We start from the raw sequence: 21,967 nt of genomic DNA on the forward strand, positions 1-21,967 counted from the left end.
GTCGCCAAAACAATACCCTGAACACAGTACTCTTCCTCTGAGGAAGAAACAAACAGCACGTGATGTGTAATAACATCCTCTAGTGTACCTCACACAGAGAAACAACAGCTCTGGGAAGGGCACAGTAAAAGCTGCTTCCACCACCGCTCTATGTCATTAGCAAGGGCACCACCTATTGTCACAATACCTGATGTGTTGCGCCAGCACATACCACCTTTAATTGTATGTTAATGATTTGGGCTGAAATTTACTGTTTGCCTGTAAAAATAATAATTAAAAAATTACTACCCTTTAGTTTTTGACTATAACATTCAAACCATTTCCATAGGTAAGAACATGTTAGAATAGTCCATCTCTCGTATTTAAAAAGGCAGAAGGACTTTCAGAAATCCCAAGAGAATCAACAAGGAGAAAACTCCCGGCTGTAAGCAGAGAGGAGCTCGGGGCTGGCCCAGCACACAAGGAAGTAAAGGCATAACCAAATCAGCAGCTGTCGGATCAGGACGGACCGCTGTAGCCAGGACAGGAGCCACGCTGGGTCTCCGCCCTGAGCACTGTGTACAAACACTGCTGTCCTGCCTCCGGAGAGGAGGCAAGTCCAGTAGCAGTATCTCCACTTTAAAACACTGCAGTTTGAGAAACTCATCCCCAAGATGGCCCTGGCTGCCAGAAACAGGAGTCTGTAAGTAATGAAAAAAACTAACTACACATTACTCAGGCTGTGGTACGTAGCTGTGGCTCAGAATCAGCCATGTCAAATCTAAGCTAGCTTCCACCAAGCATTCATGTTTCCAAATCTTGTTTTCCCTGCTCTCTTGAACGTTTTTTTAGTTAGGGCTTTGCTGTGCAAATGCACAAACCTGGCTTGTTTCTGCAGCGTATCCAAGCTATAAGGCAAAGAAATCATAGGAACGATTCTGCAGGAGCCAGCTCGCATCGAAGTCAGTTGTCCCCAACCAGAGCTAATAAAACATGCTGGACTCTAGCCAGCACTTCGCTCTCAGGTGTCTTTCCACACTTGCAGGAACGTGATACAGCAATACCCGCACTCGATCTGCACAGAGCAGCCTTGGGAAAAGCTAGGATTGCTAGCTATAAATCCACAATCATACAGCAATTGCTCTTCCTCAGAATCCATCCGATTATTGCCTCTGACCTAAGGGGTCTCACCAAAGGAGGTCTATCCAGCACACTTTCCTCCACTGATAACCCATCTTTACAGTGCTCCTGCCTGCTCCTCTGACGTATGCCACTGCCCGCACTCTCCTACACAATAAGCTGGGCCTAAGCAGCTTCTCTTCAGCTACTTCAAAAAAAAAAAAAAAAAGGAAAAAAACCAACCTGAAACCATGACCCTCATTTTCAGTAATGTGAGCATTCAGCTCCCACTCACATCACTTAAAATCAGGCCACAAATCTGTTCCTTTTTACGCCTGCAGATGGTTGCTTTCTCTCTCTACAGATGGTATCCCGAAGTCAGGACAAGTGGCTTTCATGCAGAACTCCGAGTCTACTATTTGACAAAATCTGATACGAGCTGAAACGCAGTCTTCCAAGGAAAGACAGAAGGCTATACTTGTGGCAAAAATTCTTTATTAAACTAGATTTTGTAAATTCCTTTTCACATTAGAAATTCTAAATGCAAATTACAAAATTGTATTTCAGTAAAAAATGAAAGTTATAGTTAACAGCAAAATTACAACTTTATACAAATAAAAAAAATATTTTTTAAAATTTTAATTTAAAAATAGACATTGATATCTTCCAACATACTGGTCCTAACAGCTTTTACAACTGGTAGCTGCAATACTAGGTCTTTTCACATGCATATTCACATAGTCATTTGATACTCAGCAGGGTATTTAGCTGAAATACCATTGAAATAGCATGATCAGTTGGGTTTTCATTGGAGTTCTTTTTTAGTAAAAATATTTTTATTCAAGAAAAAAGAAAGTAATCGTCATACACAGGAATTGTGGTGATGAACACTTGTTTGTCCATACTATATCCTCTCCCCAGCTTTGTGAAGAGAGCAATGTTATTCTGGAAATGTGAATTGCATTCGAAGATATAAGCAACAGAGTCTATGTATAATTTATCGTAGTACATTAATGATGATCCTTCTTTGCTATTATCAACAATAAAATTGTTTTCTTAAATACTGACTGTATTTTGTGGCAAGATGAAATAACAATTTGGTTACTCCTCACTTCCTCAAGCGCAACCCTGTTCAGAGTACACGTTTGGCCGACCTTCTGCAAAGATCTCCCCAAACACCATACGTGCTCACAACCGGGTTAAACCAGGACATCCGGACATCGTCTAAATGGGGACTCCCAAGTCACAATGGTTTCCCACAGCCACAAAAAACGCCAGTTAAACTTTGCCTGAGGTGTCCTTCAACAGGCCTATAAAGACATTACCTTTAAACAACATACCACATACTATTAACACCAAAATCCAAGTTCATCCAAGTATTATCAAAGTTATCTTTTAAAAATCACTTTTGCCCCACTGCTTTCATAATCGACTGAAATATATTTTTAAACACCCACATTACTTTAGAGAATAACTATCTCCATTGTACTTGTGAGCTTGCTTTCTCTTCTTTACTGTACGGTTATTCATCAATGCTGGCACTAGCATTAAATTTGGTGTGAAAAAAAAATATGAGAATTTTCCTAAATTAAAAATTGGACTAAATATTAACATGTTTCATAGAAGAAAAAAAAAAGAAACAAAAAGTCACGTATTAAGAGGACAGCAGTCATCACAACCACATGCTGTTGAATAATAGATTAAAAAGTGGTACACAATATAGGTATTTGAAAAGTCGCACATTATTTCAGAGTGCTGGTGGCAATACTACGTGCTACTTCAATTAAAAATAAGATTTTTACATGATATACCTCAGGACTCTCACTGATGCAACTGCAAAAGACATCAGAAAGGCTGGAAGTTCTAAAACGTAGCCTACTTTCAAATACCATTTTCAAACAACTATATTTGAAATAATTCATCCCACTATAAAATATTCATCCCATTATAAAAACAATCAAAGAAATACAAGGATTCCGGAGTGTTTTTATGGACAGTTTGGCAAGTGTTTGAAAGCATGGAGTGCCTTAATAATAAAACCCTACTTTCTCTCTCTCCACTGATCATCTTTCTCCATTCTGCATTCAGCTCAGAAAGGCTTCTAAGCACACACTTCAACTCCTGTGGAAGAAAAAGCCTGAGCTCATCATGTTTTCTCTGCATTGGAGCTGCAGTGCCTCATCCCGAGCCACTGAAGCTGAGGGAGGTTTTATCTCCCACTTCAATAAAAGCAAGACTGGTTCTGCTTGCGTTACAATTTTAAACTATCGTCTGTCATCAAAATTCAGCCTGTAATCAAACAACTTTTAATTAGGAAAATGACCAACGTATAACCAGGTAAGGTATTCAGAGTACCTCACTGCATGCATGCCTGTACCCAAAAGGACAACGGACAGAGGGAGAGAAAGAAGGACTCCAAATTGCTCCTGAGCTATGCACTTCTCTGCTGCCTCTGACGGATGGGAAAAAACTCTCCAGTAGGGGTGGAACTGAGGTTTTGCCTTGAACGTATTTATGCATTTAACCAAATAGGAATAAAGAGAGAAAATAATTACAGGGAGGGACACTGAAGCTCAGCAGGTACAGCTTCCTTCTAAGAGTCCTAGCCCTCTTCATGAGACTGTTTATGCACTCCTGTAGTTTAATCTCTTTCACCCCCTTGATCTTGAATTTTTAGCTTGCAGGAGCAGGTTTGACAGAGGCTCAGAAAGCGGCACTTCAAGAATACCCCGACCACGCTGGTTATGGCATTTTCTGGGGAAGTGAGAGTCAAGTGCAATCGCCGTCCTCCTGCTAAGCCAGAAGAAGGTGAAAAGCTGCATTTCTCACCTCCAGGGTAAGCACGTCAACAACCAGGCTATGACAAACAGATGGGCAAGACAACAACTTCTTCTGCTCATCTTTTGAACTGAAATCTACGCTGTTTTTGTCCACGTCAGGAATGGTGCGAATGTACTGAGGGAATCAGGCCCTCTCCCAAAACAACCAGAAGCACGGACACTTCCCCGTGGACAAGCACATCACCGCAGAGCTTCGGCACCCAGCAGCTCGAGGCGTGACACTTCAGGGCATATGCTAGGACCATTGCTGGGCAACTCTGCCACTCAGGCCAACCAACAGCGTCTATGCTGTAAAGAGGTGCCTCAAAGAGCTGCACCTCCACTCATTATAAAAAGTAGCACTAAGGGCAATCTGCTCAGAAGCAGAAGGAAGTTTCTTTGTTCGAAAGAATGATCCGAGCTCCATTTAAGCAATTCAAAGGTCTGCAGCCCTGGACAGCTGATAACAAGGTGACCTGCTATCTTGTGACATCTCAGTCCATTTTAGGCACTGTCACAGAGGACACAGCCCAGGCCTGATCACACAGGATGTCGTGCAGTGGCCTGAACAGCCCTGCTAGTGCTGTTTGGGGGGCCCAGACCTTTTGTATTTCAAACACTGCTTGCCAGAGTAGCCCAGCAAGGAGAAAAAGGGAAACAATTTGGATGAATTAAGTATCCACAAAAACATAACACTTATTACTTACAGCAACCTATTATTCCAGTAAGAGTCTCTTTGATTAAATATTATTCAAGCTATTCTTGCATTTGAAATCACCATAAAAAGATAACTGTGCCTGTTGAAGCATGACAAACTCATTTTTAGATCTACTGTACATTGTGTTCACTGTGTATATATTACAGCAAATATGGATATTCAAGAAACATCATGTCTTTCAGTTTGTCAGCAACTTACACAGACACATTTTGAAATGAAACCTGTTTCTGTGCACAGCTTTTCTCACAGAAGTTCCTTGCTTACTACTACCCGTGCACACAAATGGCAGAACTTGCACACACATACGGATTCATATACAAATTCCATGTGCATGTAGCTCCTTGATAAAATTTTCTAGGGAAGTAATTTAAAAATGAAAGACTCTCCTATTAATCCTTAACCTATTAATACTATTCCTAACACACAACTCATATCTGTTCTGAAAAAAAAAAGTCTTACATAAAATCAAATGGTTTAAAGAATTCTTATGCCTTTTAAGAGGCAAAGATGTAAGTTGTAATGCATTCTAAAAAATATTTCAATGAAAATTTTTTTTTCTTATCCAATTGCTTATTGGAAACGTTTGACAAAGTACAGGTGTTTCTATTTTTTGTTGTTGTTCTTTTTGTTTGTCTTTGTTTTTAAACACGAGTATTTTTAAATGCTGATGCAACACCACCAGAGCTTTGGTACTCCTAGACTTTCCAGTTAGGCAATTACTACTGCAGTATTAGCATTCATTTTGATGTTAAAAAATACATTTAAAATGTCTCACAGATAAACATATTTACTACAAGAAAATTACCAAATTTAATACACACAGAATGAAGACATCACCATTAGACACCTGTAAAATGAAACAGTACTCATTTTGCTCCATTATAAAAGCTGTAAAAGGAAGAAACAATTTTCATCCAATAGTTGTTTTTTTTTTTAAATGAGTGTTTTTTCCAAAATTACAGTATTATCTATGTGTGAGTAGAGATGTAACTAGTGTTGTATTTTCCCCTTTAATGTATCACAGTAACTCTGTAAAAAATACCTAACATACAGCTGGTCTTAATGCACTGTCCTTTATATGTAACTTCCATCAGTGTCAGTAGTAGTTTAGAATGGAGTAAGGACAACAGAACTGGTCAAGCCATCACAAAATGACCACTAAAAATACTAAATCAGACTCTTGAAATCCGGACGTATTTATCATTCAACGGTAACTGGATTTGAAATATCAGTAGTTGCTGAGTTCCCACCTCCCCATGCTCTTCCGAGGGGTTTTACACAAAATTCTGAATCATAAAAGTCCAAGGTACTACATTTCAAAAGCACAGAATCCACTGCAATTTAAATGGATGAAGGTGAAGAAAGAGTCATAGGCTGGGTACGTTAAGAGTTGTATTTTAAAATTGTACCTTAACTTCCCTTTAAAACGTCATATAATGCTCATCAGAATTCTTAATCTGCATTTCTAAAACTCCAAAACCTGTAAAATGTCGTCTTTGTGCAGATTCAAAAAGAAGATCCATCTGACACGAAAATTTTCTTGGAAATACACTGACAAGACCACTTGCTGTAAATCGATACCATTTCTGATAAAACACCATCCTTTAAAACAGATTACAAAATATTATTGCAGTTGTTCAAAAAGTTGTTAGCTGTAATCCGACATCTCAGTTTCTGTATTCCTCATCTCTTCTTGACAACCCTTCAATTCAGCATGACTTTCAGGCAGCCTGGTTTTATTTCTGCGAACCTGTGAAATGAGAAAAGATGAAGCTTCAAGATGAACGCTACGTGCAATGCCATCTCCTTCAGCCCTCATCAAACATATTGAAAGTGATAAGGTTCTCAGTCAAGTATATGTGCATGTGGGAGTCAGGAAAACAGCATCATGTCCACTGGATGTGACAGCAAAGGAGGATTTTATAAAGGTCTGGAGAGGTAAACAGCTGGAAACACCAGGAACTGGAAGGAAGAGTTTTAAAAAACAAAAAGGTCGTCCAATATTCTTGGTTATATTCATTCTGCTCCTTTTTCCCTACTCCCTTTTTATGCCCTCTTCTTTCAAAATACATTTTCTCCCTTTTTTTCTGTAGAAAGTGAGAGGGAAATGGAAAAAAAGTCTTTGCTCTGAGTCCCACCTTCACAGTCACCTTCACACACTCCTGTAAAGAAAAGGCAGCAAACACAATGACACCAACCCAGACCTGCTAAACTGCTGTCCCATGTAAGAAGCTGAGAGCTGAAGCATATATTGGAGACCAATAAAAAGCACGGTTAACAACTCTTCACATTAAAGCTAGCAACCTTGAATGGAAAAAGATAATTAAGCCATGTTTAGGTAACTTTAATTCATCGTGTTTTCATCTATCTCAGAGGAAAGGATCTAAAATTTAACAGGTATCCCTTCTTAGATGGTTGTGTCATGCAATTGGCACTGGTCTTATGAAACAGCAGACCAGCGTTGATCTGTTTAGTAGTTTAGCAGTACTCTAAAACAGACTTCAATTTCAGTTAGTTAAATGTGGGATAAGAAAAAATGAATCACTAACAAAAATCTAAACTCACCTGAAGTTGTGGCTTGTGAGGTATCTGATAGCTGCTGGTTTGATGCGAGCAACTCCTCCCTGACTATGGCTTCCTCTTCCCGTGATAACACAGAGATAAGGTTTACCACCTGTCTGTTGGTACTCTGTAATAGCAGGGATTGTAACGGTTAAAATTCTCCCTCTGCTGAGACCTGGCGTTCAACATAACCTTTACATCCATTTTTCTGAAAACTTTCACCAGTGATCTAGAACTTTGTTTTCCCATGGTAGCTATGCACCTTTCTTATAAAAAGTCATATTTGCCTTCCTCTGAAAAAGATTCTCTGAAAGAAAAATACAGTCAAGCTTTTTAAATCTAGATTGCTTGCAATATGCATGATGTGATCATCAGAAAATCCTTCTAATTTCATAGCAGCTTTACTGCTTCTATCATCTATTCCTTACTTGGAACTTGCACCCCATGAGAATATAGTTAAATTGCAAAATTAAAAAAAAAGAGGGACGTCATACACTAATTTTTAAGTGACAATAATGCATATAAACAAATGAGATTTTAATGGATAAAGAAAGGAAGAAGAAGGAAAATATAAAACCACAGTTTTTGACATTTAAATCACACTTATTTGGACAGTAATTTCTGCTATGTTGGAGCACGTGAATCAGTAGATCAGCACATCATGAGCTTTATTAGTTTATCTAGCCATGATACGAAACGAAATTGCTCTTAGCCTAGAGATCACATCAGCCTAAGTTGATTAAGAAATAGAGAAAAAAATATAAATGAAGCTGGATTCTTGCAAGCCAAGATTTGTCAGTTCAGGATTATCACTTCACACTGACATCTTTCCTAACCTACTCTCTCTTTCTCTCTCAACCTTTTTGTGTTAGTTTACTCTTAATTCTGCCAGTGCTAAGTGCCCATATTGACTGATCCCTTTCCCACGTATGGAAATGAAGATGAATTCTTTTCAAAAACTAGGACTGAGCAATGAGCCCCTCCCATCATTCCAAACCTCATGATGTAAGTGTAGTTTCACAAAACTCTAAAAAAGCATTAGATTACAGCTTAAAGTATACAAATGTAATTTCAGGAGTAGAACGAGATAATGCAATTTAATTAGCTTTGACCTACACCAAGGGGAAAAAGGAGGACTATCTAAGCCTTACGGAACACTTTTGTTTCTACTGTGTGGAGTAGCTGTTGTATATTAAAAAGAAAGTTTTGTGCAGTGGTACCTTGCATAAGAAATATTTCTTACAAAAGCATTCCCAGTGTGCTTAGATTTATAGGGTAAACTAATAATGCAGAAAATGTATCTTTTTACAGCAAGAACACTCATGAATCACTTGAGCACTCCACTGAGAGAAAAAACAAGCCCTCAAGCAAAACTGCACAAAATGTCATTTATGGAAGCAGCAGTATTCTGATCTCAAGAGATCTTACTGGCAAATGTATACAACAATTACTGAAAGACAGCTTAAACCACACAATTTCATGTAAAAGCTGAAGACAATCTAATCATTGTGGTTAGTATTCCAAAATACTGATTTTTCTTTAAAGATTAAAAAAAGCAAAATAGTTCTGACAAAGCAATGCAAAGACGACACAAATGTTTGCATTACCATCTCTGTACAAATGCCATGAAGGACAGATCAAGTCTTCAAAAAAAATAAAGAGAGGATAAAACAGAAGCAACAGTAAGATTTACAAACAAGAAGCAAAGTGCTGGGGGTGGAGGTTGGCAGCTTTGAGCAAAAAGAATCATTGCCTTGTCAAGGAAAACAATTTCCATGGGGGAACTCTGAAAATAAAACAACTCAGAAGCCAGCTGTTTTCACATAGTACTAGATTACACTCAGACCCTCTGATACTGCCATATATAGTGATTTCTTCGCAGAGAATGAGGAGAATAACTATTACTTCTAGGGGACAAGAATTAGTAGCTCATTCCTACCTTCACATTTTTCCTGCAGCACTCTGGACAACTGATTCACAGCTTCATCCACATGGAGACCATGCAGATCCAACACGTTCAGAGGCAGCAAGGAAGTATTTACTTTCTCAAAGATCTGCGCAGCGGCAGCATGGTTGGCTTCTTTCATCTTCTGCTCGTGAAGGCGACCCTTTATTCAAAAGCACATCAACTATTACACTCAGACATAATCTGAGCTTCACACTGGTTGTTGGGTTCAAAATGACACTACTGGCAGGGTGCTTTTAGCTCACAGTTTGAAGCAGTGAAATTTATAATCACAACACAATTTTTGGAAGAGGCTCAGTGAGACCTACGCACAAGGGGATTTAATGAAATTTGTTTGCTAAGAACTACTCAAAGTTGGCACCAAGAAGAAACTATCAACAAAATCTTCATGAGGAAGGGAAAAAACTAGAAAAAGGCAAGAGAACATAACATCATTACATAAGCTAAAAGGTTACACTTCATGACAATTTTCAGATTTATTATCCTAACAATGGCATTTTAGTGTCTGAAAATATGTCACTAAAACTTTAATTAAACAGTATCAAAGAAACTGCTTAATTGCCCAGGAAAAACCTGCTGAGTGTTATACTTGAGGTTAGTTCTTCTGAACACATTCCCTAAAAATCAGAAAAATCAGTCTAGCCAAGAAGAGCAAGCACTTAAGCACTTTTTTTTTTTTTTTTTGGATGGTCGCCTATTATCTCTCCCAATAATTTTGACAGCTTTTATGACTAACAATGTCAGTATAGTCCCTATTGGAATTGGGGGCAAGGAGCAGTACAGGGTTATTCACATTACACAGTGAACAAACACCAACTATTTCCCACAAACCTTGCAGTGATCAAATCTGAGAGACTGAAGCAACAAATTATGTCTTTGAAGATCTGTAAGCACAGTTTGAAAGGAAATGCAAGTCTTAACTCCGGGTACTGGACTGACAAGGGCTCAAGAGAACAGAAGTGACAGACTGTCTTACACTTTCTTAAAATGGATCATCTGAAGTACATTAGTGTCAGACCAGAGACACCAGCCCCATAACTCTCACTTGCAGAGGACTCCCAGGACAGGCCAAGGCCACCAAGTATAAAGTACTTTTTCATGAATAAAGGTACTTTAGTTTGCCTTTTTATTACCTAAAAGAAAATACATTATAAATTTCCAGACTGTACTTGTCATTATGTCTATGAACAAAAGCAAGGGAGGACTTGAAATTACATTTTTATTTAAAATCATGCAGAGCTTTGTTCAGAACCTCCCCAAACTTCAAGAACATATAGACTGAGAACATAAAGAGCTCATTATAAAGACACAAGTATTCAGTATTTCCTACATATACAGTAACAATCCAAACATTTATACCAACCACATGAAAGCTTTTATAAAATAACAAGCAAATTCAAGCAACTCATTGTTTCATTTTTATTCTCTCCTAATGCAATTCATAGAGTAGAATTAAATGGTTCTATAATGGAAATTCTTGCCAAATTTTTCTTTTATATGCCATTAGATCAGAGGAAAGCTACAGCCTTTGAAAAGAATTAGAGATTTATAATTTTTAAGAGTGGTCTGAATGATGCATGAATTAAAGTATCTTGTGTGAAGACGCAAATAAAAATGTGTATAGGAAAGGACAGAGAATCATTCTGTGCTTACAACAAAGAACAAGATCAATAGCAATGATGCAGGGGGGCTGAAGTTAGATAATCTTTAAGGTCCCTTCCAACCTGAGCCATTCTCTGATTCTATGAACAGGAATCAAACTAGTATATACCAAGAACTGTGCTTGAATCAAGACTTGTGCTCCAAGGCCAGAGTACACAAGACTTATCTGCAGATCTAAACTCCAAAAACAGATGGCAAAAAGCACGGCGTACCACGCCACCTCATACCAACAGGAAGACAGACTGTAGCTATAAAGATATCCAAAACGAGGACACAAAGACAACAAAGAGCACTCCTGTCCAACATTTACAGAGGATGAAATAAGCATAATTCTAAGGCAAAAGATCGTATCTTAATACCTGATTCCTAAAAAGTACAAAAGACGTGTCCAGAAACAGTCCCTCACCAGTTAAGAGGAACCCAAAGGACATTTAAAGGATTCTATAGTTGATGTTCATTGCACTCCATGTAATGCATGAGTGAACTCAGACCACATCGACACAAGTCTTGGTGCTTACAAGCGTGCAGATGTGAGAGTGCAATCTATAAGAAAATGAGCGTATCTGACTAAGCACTTAAATATCATCTTTCATGAGATTTCACACTGAATTTCGTTACATTAGTTTCCTGTGTCAGCATCGTTACTAATGGAAGTGAGTTTAATTTTAAGACAATTCTCGAAATAACACTTAGGCAACAGTAACTGAGCAAGTTTATCAACTGCAGTAGGCACAATTTTATCACTTCCAATTTAGTATTTGTCTCTCTAAATTCAGAAAGAAAGCACAACATTTAAGTTTACCTGATGTGCATAAAACGCTGCCACAGACTTCATTCCCATGTGATAGGCCTCCCCAGCCTTTTTCAAGCATTCCTGTCTCTTTTGTTGGTGATGAAAAGCTTCTGCTCTTAAATCATCATATTGTGGATACTCATATTCTTGAAATATTTCACTCAAAACATCATCCTCTTCCTTAGCTTTTTTTGCCTGTAGGAATTTGCAATGTTGAATCTAAGTATGTATTGTAGGGTGTTTTCACTGACATGGCTTTGGATTTATTTGTAATTACTATTAAAAAAACACAGTACCTTCTTCTCACGGTTCTTTGCAGCACTGTAGGAAGAAACATTTTCATTTTGCTGAACACTTTCTTGAGCTATAACTGTTTTTACAGGATCTGCTTCCAGAACACAGTTCAGAAACTGTTCGGTCTGTTCTAAAGAATAGCTGTAAAGCATAATAGGTAAAATTTGTGACTTTTCAAGGATATTAATAGCTGCTACATTTACTAAAATACATGCTACAGACCTTCACGGAGTTACAGAAATAAATGCTCATGAAAATAAAGCACTAGAATGGAATTTTCCATGTTACAAAAAGGCTTGTCAACTCACTGTACTGCATTACTGCCACCAATGCACAAGCAGTCGACTGAGATGTCATTAAGGGGCACTTGAATACTGAAAGGACTATGAAATACTAAAGTAAATTGCATCATATCTCAATAAAACATTAACATCAGTTTAGAAGGAAACACTATCTTATGGGCTGTATAAGTTACTTTATCTTAAATCTCCTCTGGATGGGATTAGATAGTACAATCTAGTTTAAAACCAGCTCAGTTCTCTGGAACTGTTATGCAGGAAAATCTCTGTGTTAAATTTAACGCAGTAAGAATAGGAGATCATTTGCAACCAGATTTCCAGTATGCCCTTTCTTCTTCTTTATTCTTCTTGCTGTTCAGTAAGCAGACAAGAGAAAGATTGATCAGAAGTAAAGACAGATTTTGGGAAAGGCAACACTATGAAAAGAATTTAGAATATGAAAGCAGTGAAAGAGGTGTAGAGGTGGATAAACAGCTTGCTTTAAACATTCCACAAGGAAAGGTTTTGATAACAATCTGGACAAGCAGAAAAACTGACAAATAGGCATGCAAACCCATACGTAGAGACACACATTCAACTGACCAAGGATGAAAAAGGGAAGTTTCTCTTGAAAAGAAGTTTAATTCACAGGAACTTAGATTTAAGAAGGTAGTCACACACCCCAGAAATATAATGCAGAACAGAGAAACAGAATATAAGCAGGAAGAGATAAAGAGATGGCTCTTTCCTTCAGAGCTGCTATAGTAACCATGAGACTACTAGCAGTTAATATCAGGTGGTAGCTTTCTTCTTAGGCTGGATGATATCTTCTGTGCATCTACTGTTAAATCCTCTACTAATTTCTCCTACTTCGTTTACACCTTGACTCTAGAGCAAATACACAGTTCCACTGACAGTCCGACGTCAATAGCCAGAAATGTTCTTCTGGTAAGTGAAACTGCCTAATCCTCAAAGCAAGAATCGGGTGTACACATATAGTTTTCATACCCTTTTTTCTTTTAAAGACCAGCTACTTTTGCCTTTATTTAAACCTACAAAAAGCAAAGTGCTAGTTCGGAAAAAGCCATTAATTTGCTGTACCTTAACTGTTGATAGTTAAGACAATAACTGTGCATTACTGAGTACCAGTTTTATAAAGAACTTTAAAGATTTCTTACTTGTTGTCTTTGAAGACATCCATTAAGAAATTTTGATTAATAGTTGGAAACATCTCAAAAAGTTGCTTCTCCTTCAGTTTAGCGGCACAGTCTTTTCTAGCCATAGAAGGAACACGTTTCTACCCAGAAGACAAAGAAATAATATTGCAAGCTCATGATGAAAACAAAATATATTAACAATGGAGCCAATCCAATTATACTGCTATTTGTTAGGATTCAAAAAAAACATCCACTCAGTAGTTATGCACCCATAGCAATGACAACACCTCAGTATCAGCCTGCCACATTGATCTGATGATAAGAAAGCAAAGACAGGTGATTTGTATTACACACTGCTGCAGTCATCTGCAGTCATTGGAAGGGACTTAAAAGGAGGATGTTTAGGAGGAATTTCAGTTTACAAATGCATTTTGCTGCTAGTCTATCCAGCCCAATGCTAAGCTTGTATGAAGTCCACCTCTCTACTCAGGTATCTGTGGAAAATGATACTGAGGGCTTGGGGTTGAAGCAATGTTTTATTATAAAGTAGGTGAAGCGATTTTATCTTAGTGTAGGTTATCATCTGAAACTATACTGTGAAAAAAATATTCACATTTGTGAAGTTATGTGGAAAAGAACAAATAATTATACCCTAGAATAAACTAGGCTGATCGTTCCAATACTCAGACTACAAAAAAAGAGAAAAAAAATGGTCAGAACAAAGCCAAGCTCCAAGAATCCAAATCTGTGGACAACACATTACCATTATCAGTAAGCCACGTACATGCAGTTCAAGGAAAGAATCCACAAGCCATTCTTTCAAACTAGTAACATCTAGCTAATAACATCTAGCTTTCTTTAGCAGTAGAAACAAAGCTTTAGAAACAGCTACTTATCAGAGACGATTACAAACAAAAATGCCTGTTCTAAACAATTGCCTCACAGTAGAGGGCAGTATTATGCACACGCCAACCAGACTGTATGGGAATTGCGTGGTAAATAAAAAACAAAAAAAAAAAAATCTCTAAAATATTCCTATTTTCTGACAAGTCAGTATAGAAAATTCTTTGAGATTCTTAAATATTTATTTTAATGGCTCATCTGTTAGGAATGTTGTGGGTTCTTCTTGGGAAAAAATATTAAAACAAATCCAATCCATTTCCAAATAAACAAGGCAAGAAGCTAATTAAGTACTTTTTTTGATATTGCTTCCATTAAAAAGTGCAAGAAATCATCCCTTTTTAAGTCAGCGATAAAAAAAAAAATCAAACAAATGCAAATGCTAACCTGTATAGTGAAAAGCACCATGATCTGTTTGTGAAACAATCAAAATATTAATTTTAAAATTAGATTTGAAAAAAAATAAATAAAAATCTACCACAAGCAAATGCATGTATCACTGTAATCAGTAACACTAACTGGCATGCATTTCTCTCTCAAATTCAGGCTGTAATCAGCAGCGCAAAGATGAGTCACCAAGTAAGATACTGTTTTATTAACAGTAAGGAATTTATACTGCATAAAAATGGAGACATCCATACCAGGTCCTGTTTCTCCTGCATGGCTATTTCTTCAGATATTATTTGTCTGAGGGAAACTTTCTGAGTCTGAGCATTCCAGTGATCCATGAAAGGAAAAATTTCTGATGTTGCTTTTTTAGTCTGTATGTCGTTAGATGAGCTTGAAAGCCAGTTCATTTTTTTCTTCTGCATTTTATTGTCCACATTTTGAGATAACAGCATTTCTGAATCATTCACATCTATTTGCTGAATCATTGTAGAACCTTCAAAAGCAATAAAAATGAGGTGACAAAACAATGATTAGATTACTTATACAAGCAAAGCCAAAATAATTACAAAAAGTTTTTCACCCTAAGTGTTTTGGTCTTTGTTAAAACTATGTTATTCCTGGTAAAACAGAAACCAACCTTCCTCACTTCTATTTTCCAAAGGCTGTCTGATCATCTTCACCTATTTTCTAAAACAAAAGCAAAACCAGCAGATTTCCCAGATTCACCAAATTTTCAAGTGCCAAGAATTTCCAAGCTGTAAACAACCCTGCACATACGTTGACACGTGCTTTTACAAGACTATTATCAACATGTATTTACATGTTCACCTGCCTTCCCTCTATAACCTGACAGATGCTTAACAACCTGATTTCACATTTCTAGGAATTAATGATAGCAGCACTGTTTGGCCATTCATGTGGGGATTTTGCACCTACATCGCAATCCAAGTCTCCAGCCAGGTCCCATGCAAGAGGAGTGGGATTATGCTGTAGAGGAACGCTTCTTCACAGGTAGTTGAGTGACTAGAAACTAGATCGCCAGGGACTTTAGCACTTTTTGAACAAGGATATACATCTTCCCGCACTAACCAAATCCTCTAAAAACGGCAGCAATGTGTGCATGTTCTATGCCTGACCTCTTTCTTTCATCTTCCTCTGCTAGGAATTCTCTAGCTGCACCTTTTCTTCCCACAGAGATTACAAAAATCCTATCAAACAGCTGTCTTACTCCAGCCAGAGCTTCCCTTTAAGTTCTTTCAAGTACACAAAACAGTATGTTTTTCGGTTTTATCTCCCTAGGATCAGTGGTATTGCTTATAATTAACTTTTTTTTTCCCCCCTACAACTCCATAAAAGAACGGTAAACGGTACCAAGACCAATACAGAAAAAGCTTAGCTTAATAAATGAATCCATCCTTCACTAGCCAGAGTATTTGCAACCTTACTTAAGTTTTAAATAATTAAATACTTTAACAATAGGAATTAAGTATTTTTTTACAATGAAAAGAAATACATGGCATACCTTCTGTAGACAACTTACCTGATTCATCTCTCCTCCGACGCTTCTAAATAAAAACAGGAAAAACATGAACATTAATAAGCGATAAACACAGCATTTCACAATTAAACTTTTTAAGTATTAGCTTCTAGATAAGCCTACCTAGCTTCAAAATAATGTTTCACAGTATTTCTCAAATATAAGATTTTCAAAAGAAATATACTTAAGACAATTATTTTACAAGTTAATTTTAAAAGACAGAATTGTATTTCCAAACACGCCAATGGGAGGAACATGCCCTACTGCTAAGATTTTGTAACTTTAATGAAATGAACCAAACAAAAATTTTGCCCAAAAGCAGTCCAAGTTTCATACGGATACAGCAGAATGGAGGTTAGAGAACTCTTCTCAATTAACTTACATGGAGATGTTTCACATACACAATAATTCATACAAGAATTCCTCTTAAATGTTGAAAGGCCAGTAATAATTTTTGTCCAGTGGAATTTTTATCAATCTTGTAGTGAAGTTTCACACTATGACCCTCTGTTTTCAAGAATCTTATTTTCATGATGACATACTGGTAACATGCAGTTTCTTCATCCCTTTAACTGTCTTTCAACAGCTCTGATGATTATGGCATACTGATATACTCCACATATTTCACAAAATATGACTGTATTTTATCATTGTTCTCGCAAAGATATTTACATCTTACAAACGCCTTCAGACCAAGACATAGAGCCAAATGGACTGACATAGCACATCATCATACCATAAGAAATCTACTTACCAGAATAGATTCTTTCCATTTTTCATGAATCACTTTTGCCAAATTCAGATCAATATGAACCACACAATCCTCAACAGTCAGTGATCCTTGCAGAAGACAGAAAATACACTCATTAAAGCAGTCTATAAAAATTTATCCAAGCAACCAAAATACAATAGCCTAGTACTTACTAAGTTGAATTCTGGAGATTTTGCGCAAACTGTAATGCCTAAAAAAAATCTTCAGTAACAGCCAAGTTTAAAAAAAAAAAGCCACATAGAATTCATTATCTAGTACTCAAAAATTCAGAAGAGTAAGAAAAATAAGTTAATATTAAATAGATCTTGCTGAAATATAACCTGAACAACTATATTCTTCCTCCTCCTGTTTTTCAAGCAGTACCTTCTCTTCCACAGCCACTGTTAACTTACAACTCCAGTATCATTTGTGAAAACATGACTTCCCCTATTTAATTGCAATCCACATGCAGCTGCTTTCAAGTAATACAGCATTACTAGCCACTGTGCAATAGTATTCACATCCCTCTTTTCAAACACACAAACTTAGAGAAGCTGAACTACAAGTATCACCTCTAACTCTAAAGGAAACAACAGGAATTATCATGGTATCATCATGATATGTATTTTCCCTAAAATGTCCTTCTAATATTGTTATATTTCCCACCCTTAAAAAAATAAAAGGTCAGGAAGTACACATATGTCAAATAAAAATCCAGGGCAGATATAAGACAAAATAAAACACCTTTCTGCTATCAAAAACAAGTAATTTTTCTTTTTTGGAGGGGGTGGGCATGGAATGCAGAAGAGCAGCCAAACCCACCAACAGATCAGGTATGCAGGGTTTCACGTCAAGTAATCTTTCAGAGAACAGAAAAACAGGAGAGAAAATAAATTACACTCCTCATGTTTTCCTTCCTTCTCTTTTCTATCAGTCTTTAACTCTTGTATTTTGATGTATGTTCAAACTGCTTACAGCTTTCTTCACCATAGTTTGTTTTTCATTTTGTTTGCATCTTTAAGTATAGCCTTCCTTCATTTTCTCTCTAAACCATTCATCTTCTTGCCCAGTTTAACTGATGCCTAAAATCTTTTTTCTCCTCTTTCTTTTTTCTTAACCAGTCATCATTTGCATCTTCCTCACCATCTCGATAACCCTCCAGTTTGAATATAGGTTCAAAGGCCTGTGGCTCAAAAGGCAAACAAGCCAATATATTTTCTTACGCTTTTAAAGCATATGCAAAAGACACAGTTAGAAAGTAGCACTACTGCATTTGTATTTTATGCCATGCTTGCTTCAGTTCCATTTTGAGATCAACAGAAGCAAGCAACAGCATCATGAGGAACTGTGCAAATACATTCCCAAAAAAACAAGCACAAAGCAAAGGAAGAGTTTTTTAACCAAAATTTTTTGTTTTGTTTGTTGTTGTTGTTTGTTTTTTTCATAAAAATATGGAAATGATTACGCCCATACCTGCATCAATGCCAACAGGTCCAAATATTTCTTTCAACTGGAGTGCCAGTTCAGGAGGCAATGTTAGTTCTAGGCTATCTATACTGAAGGGTGAAGGTGATACTGATGAAGGGCATTGTAACTTGGTTTTATCTTCATCCCTGTGTGCAGTTTCACTTTCTTCTTTACCACAAGTCTCCCTGGTACTCCCCTGCATTTCTTTATCAGTTTCCAGTTCTTTATCACTCCTAGGACCCATCAGAGCTGCACGATCCATTTCCAGTAACAAAGCAGTCCCTTCAGCATTCTCTGCGTTGCTTTCTGAAGAGTTACTACTTTCACATTCCTTATTTAATTTGGATTTCAAATTGGTAGTTGCATTAAGACCATGAGATGATGTCATGGGTACATATAAACCTGCATCAAGTTCTGAGGCTGAGAGTTTATTTTGCGTTTCTTCAACGGGGCTTACAGGCTCCATCGTCTGCATTCTTGACATGGACTGCTTAATGACACCTGCTGCACAGCTGTCTGCATCATCTCTAGGAGCTTTATCGCTGGAATTTTTCAGTTCCACTGAATCGTTCAATGAGATAGCAGCATGTGAGTCAGACACATCAGAATCTGTCACAATTGCCTTGGTATCCCTACTTTCTGCAATGCTGATTGATGAGTTCTTAACTTCTGAAGGCTCAGAAATATCAACAGTCCCAATGATTTGCTCTGTGTGTTTGTCATTTTTGAGATTCTCATCGTAGTTTGTATTTTCCTTGAAATCAAGGTCTGCAACAACTGGCTCAGCTTCTCTTACTTGAAAGCACTCACTATCAACATCTTTGTGCAATTTTTCATCAGAGTCTAACAGCAGACCTGTGGCCCAGTCTATGTCTTTGTTACATCTTTCATACAGGTCTTTCAGAGCTTCAAATGAAAAAGACTCAAAGAGCTTACACAGCATATTTAGCTTTTCAGACTCATCAATATTGATAAGTTCGCTTTCTTCCACAAATGTGCTTTTATCGTACATGACTCGGTAGGGTATTTTTTCCTGAGAATCTGAAGTATTATCCACATCTTTGGGTTTAAAGCCATCTAGTCTGCCATGCAATACTTTGACAGTTTCAGGAAAAAGCATTTTCTTTTCTAACCTCCACAGGAGAGCAAAATCATGCGATTCAGTTTGTGAATGGCTACTTATTTGTCTAAATGAGCACGCATCATGTTTCTCTTCTGCTGAATTAAGCATAGACAACTGTTCCTCTTCTTTTGGATGGGGCAAACTGTTGTTTGTAAAAGTGAGGGCTAATTTGTGATGTTTCCTTGTTCTCTTATTTTGCTGGGTTTTCTTCTCACCAACTGTTTTACTAGCTACTGTTTCAGGTTGGTGAAAATGCAACCCTTTTGTATCTTCTTGTTCTGCAGTGTTCACGGGTGTCCCACGAAGCACATCTAAAGTCTCAAGAGCATTTTTATTAACATCACCTTCAGTACTTCTACCTTCATCAGACTGACTTAGACTTGTCTTTCTCATTCTCCTTGGCCTCTGTTGTCTCTGTTCTAATGAGCCGGAGACAGGCCAATGTCCTAACATTTGCAGTTCTGGTACAACTTTATCTGAACTGACAGAGAAACAGCTAGAGGCTGAATTTTCTTCCTCCTGTCCTTTTTCAACTTTTTCAACAGTACAGGTATCAGGTAGGCCTGCTTGCTCTTTACTTAATTCAGGATTGGGAGTTTTACCTTCCCTATCATTCTTTAGAGAAGACTTTTCTAGTCTTCTAGCTCTTTTGACTCTCTGTCCCATTGTTTGTTGTATAGGCCAGTCACCCAGAAAGTTTAGTAGCTCTAGTTTCCCTGATGTATCCAGAGCAGAACTGCTTGGTTCCACTATGTTACTGCTCTGTGTTGATTCTGGTTCCGTACATTTTTCACTGCATCGTTCAGTTTCAGCCTGAACTTTGAGAATGTTGTTATCGCTGTGTTCCTCAGCTCCTCCTATATGTAAGTGTAAGGTCTCTTCAGCTGTGGTCACCTCAACCTCATCCACTTCTGTTTCAGTAATTCTTTCCATTCCTTCTCCCTTTTCTTCTTTTTTCTCCAAGGGCAGTTCTTTTTCTACACAACCTGACAAATCAACATCCAAGTCATCTTGAACAGTGCTGTTCTCAGTACTGTGTTCCACTGAGTTATTTTCCATTTCTTTTTCCTCCTTCTGAAAATGTTCAGGAGTACCGTTACTTTCTAAAGTTAGAGAAGAACCAGAAACATGTTTATCATCTTCAGCTGATTCAAGAGGCACCAGATCAGAATCAACTGTTTTTTCTTCCTTTATATCAGAATGCGCCTCTCTCTCTCTGAAAGACAAAATGGAATGAAAGATAAACCCACTTCAGACTTTCTTTAAGCACCTGTTCTTGTCCACATTTTAAATTTTGCCTTGGCTATTTAATATTGTAAAAATTACAGATCGTAAGCCACCTTTTAGGACACACTATAATCATCCAGCTGAAAAACCTTAGTGAGAGGAAAACAAATTTAAGATGACAACACAAACCTCAACACTGTTATAAAAAGCAATGAGCTAAGCAAAGGAGAACTTTCTTTGGTAAGTACCCTATTTTAGTTCATCAAGGTGCTAAGAATACTTTCCCAGGAGTCTATCTTTCCCCATTCCCATCATTCACTTATGTACTAGAACACTGTTGCCACAAATTTCCTCCTTCATAGCGACAAACGTGGCAACTTTTTCTGTTTAATGACTGCTTCTCTCTCCTGATTGCTAGATGCTAAACAAAAAAGTCCAGAAATTAACTAGGAAGGGACCTGCCATTTCACATCACACTGCTTTTCACAATCAACTACATTCCATTCATTATCAGTCCCTACTTAATTTCAAATATAGTAAGCATGGAAAAAACAACCTACATAACAATGCACAGGAAATCAGATTTTATTGATGTATATAGAGCTTTATTCAGATTAACCACTACAAAATTATCTATGTTGGGTGTGTGCACCCAACAGAAATCTAGTCTATTCTACATTACGCATATTCGAGAGCAAGTAGGTAACTCATTACTATTACACGAATGTCGTCTTATACCAGCAGACTCAGAAATAGTAATTTGGTCGTATTTCAGACTACATTTTTCTGAAAAGCTTTTTATAGACATTAAGTGTTTTACATACAACAGCACATTTTTAAGGTAAGCTATATCCCTTGACTGCTCATTTCTAGAAGTCTTGTAATTCCTAAAAACTAAGAAAACTTTGTAGTGTATTTCTTTGTTATTATTTAACTAATTTTTGAAATGTGTTCAGTGTTCAACAGCACTACCCAGGTTCCACTACCATAAAGTTTGATTCTTTAGCCTTATTTTTTTTTTTTCCCCGAAACTACAAGGCTAGTAAAATAATCTAACCTATTACTTTCCTCCTGACAAGGAGGATCTTCACTCCAGGCAGCAACTTCTGATTTGTCTGGGACTGAAGAATCCAAGATTGATCTAATACTAAGGCAACGTTCATACCGCTCCAACATTCTCTTGATCTTTTCTTTAGATACACCATGAATATTCCGCCTATGAATT

The 21,967-nt window shown here is 37.3% G+C and overlaps 1 protein-coding gene and 1 long non-coding RNA gene across 4 annotated transcripts in view; both read right to left on the reverse strand.

Moving 5' to 3' along the window:
- Nucleotides 1-1,576: 1,576 nt before the first annotated feature.
- N4BP2 (NEDD4 binding protein 2) overlaps nucleotides 1,577-21,967 on the reverse strand; it is a 41,777-nt gene continuing 21,386 nt past the window's right edge. For all 3 annotated transcript variants that reach the window (XM_080590775.1, XM_080590773.1, XM_080590774.1), the window contains 11 exons: nucleotides 21,800-21,958; nucleotides 18,399-20,731; nucleotides 16,929-17,014; nucleotides 16,178-16,202; nucleotides 14,889-15,130; nucleotides 13,369-13,487; nucleotides 11,915-12,053; nucleotides 11,628-11,813; nucleotides 9,137-9,305; nucleotides 7,201-7,324; nucleotides 1,577-6,385 (listed from right to left, as the gene is read on the reverse strand). In XM_080590775.1, coding sequence (XP_080446901.1) covers nucleotides 6,340-6,385; nucleotides 7,201-7,324; nucleotides 9,137-9,305; nucleotides 11,628-11,813; nucleotides 11,915-12,053; nucleotides 13,369-13,487; nucleotides 14,889-15,130; nucleotides 16,178-16,202; nucleotides 16,929-17,014; nucleotides 18,399-20,731; nucleotides 21,800-21,958 — 3,628 coding nt within the window. In that variant the 3' untranslated portion in view covers nucleotides 1,577-6,339. The remainder of the gene's footprint in view (nucleotides 6,386-7,200; nucleotides 7,325-9,136; nucleotides 9,306-11,627; nucleotides 11,814-11,914; nucleotides 12,054-13,368; nucleotides 13,488-14,888; nucleotides 15,131-16,177; nucleotides 16,203-16,928; nucleotides 17,015-18,398; nucleotides 20,732-21,799; nucleotides 21,959-21,967) is intronic.
- On the reverse strand, nucleotides 9,801-11,621 carry LOC308194646. The gene is made up of 2 exons (XR_013950781.1): nucleotides 10,140-11,621; nucleotides 9,801-10,047 (listed from the first exon to the last, which is right to left on the reverse strand). It is a non-coding gene; the product is annotated as an uncharacterized lncRNA (long non-coding RNA).

Source organism: Anser brachyrhynchus (assembly GCF_964034855.1).
Source record: "Anser brachyrhynchus genome assembly, chromosome: 4".
Classification (NCBI taxonomy): Eukaryota; Metazoa; Chordata; class Aves; order Anseriformes; family Anatidae; genus Anser; species Anser brachyrhynchus.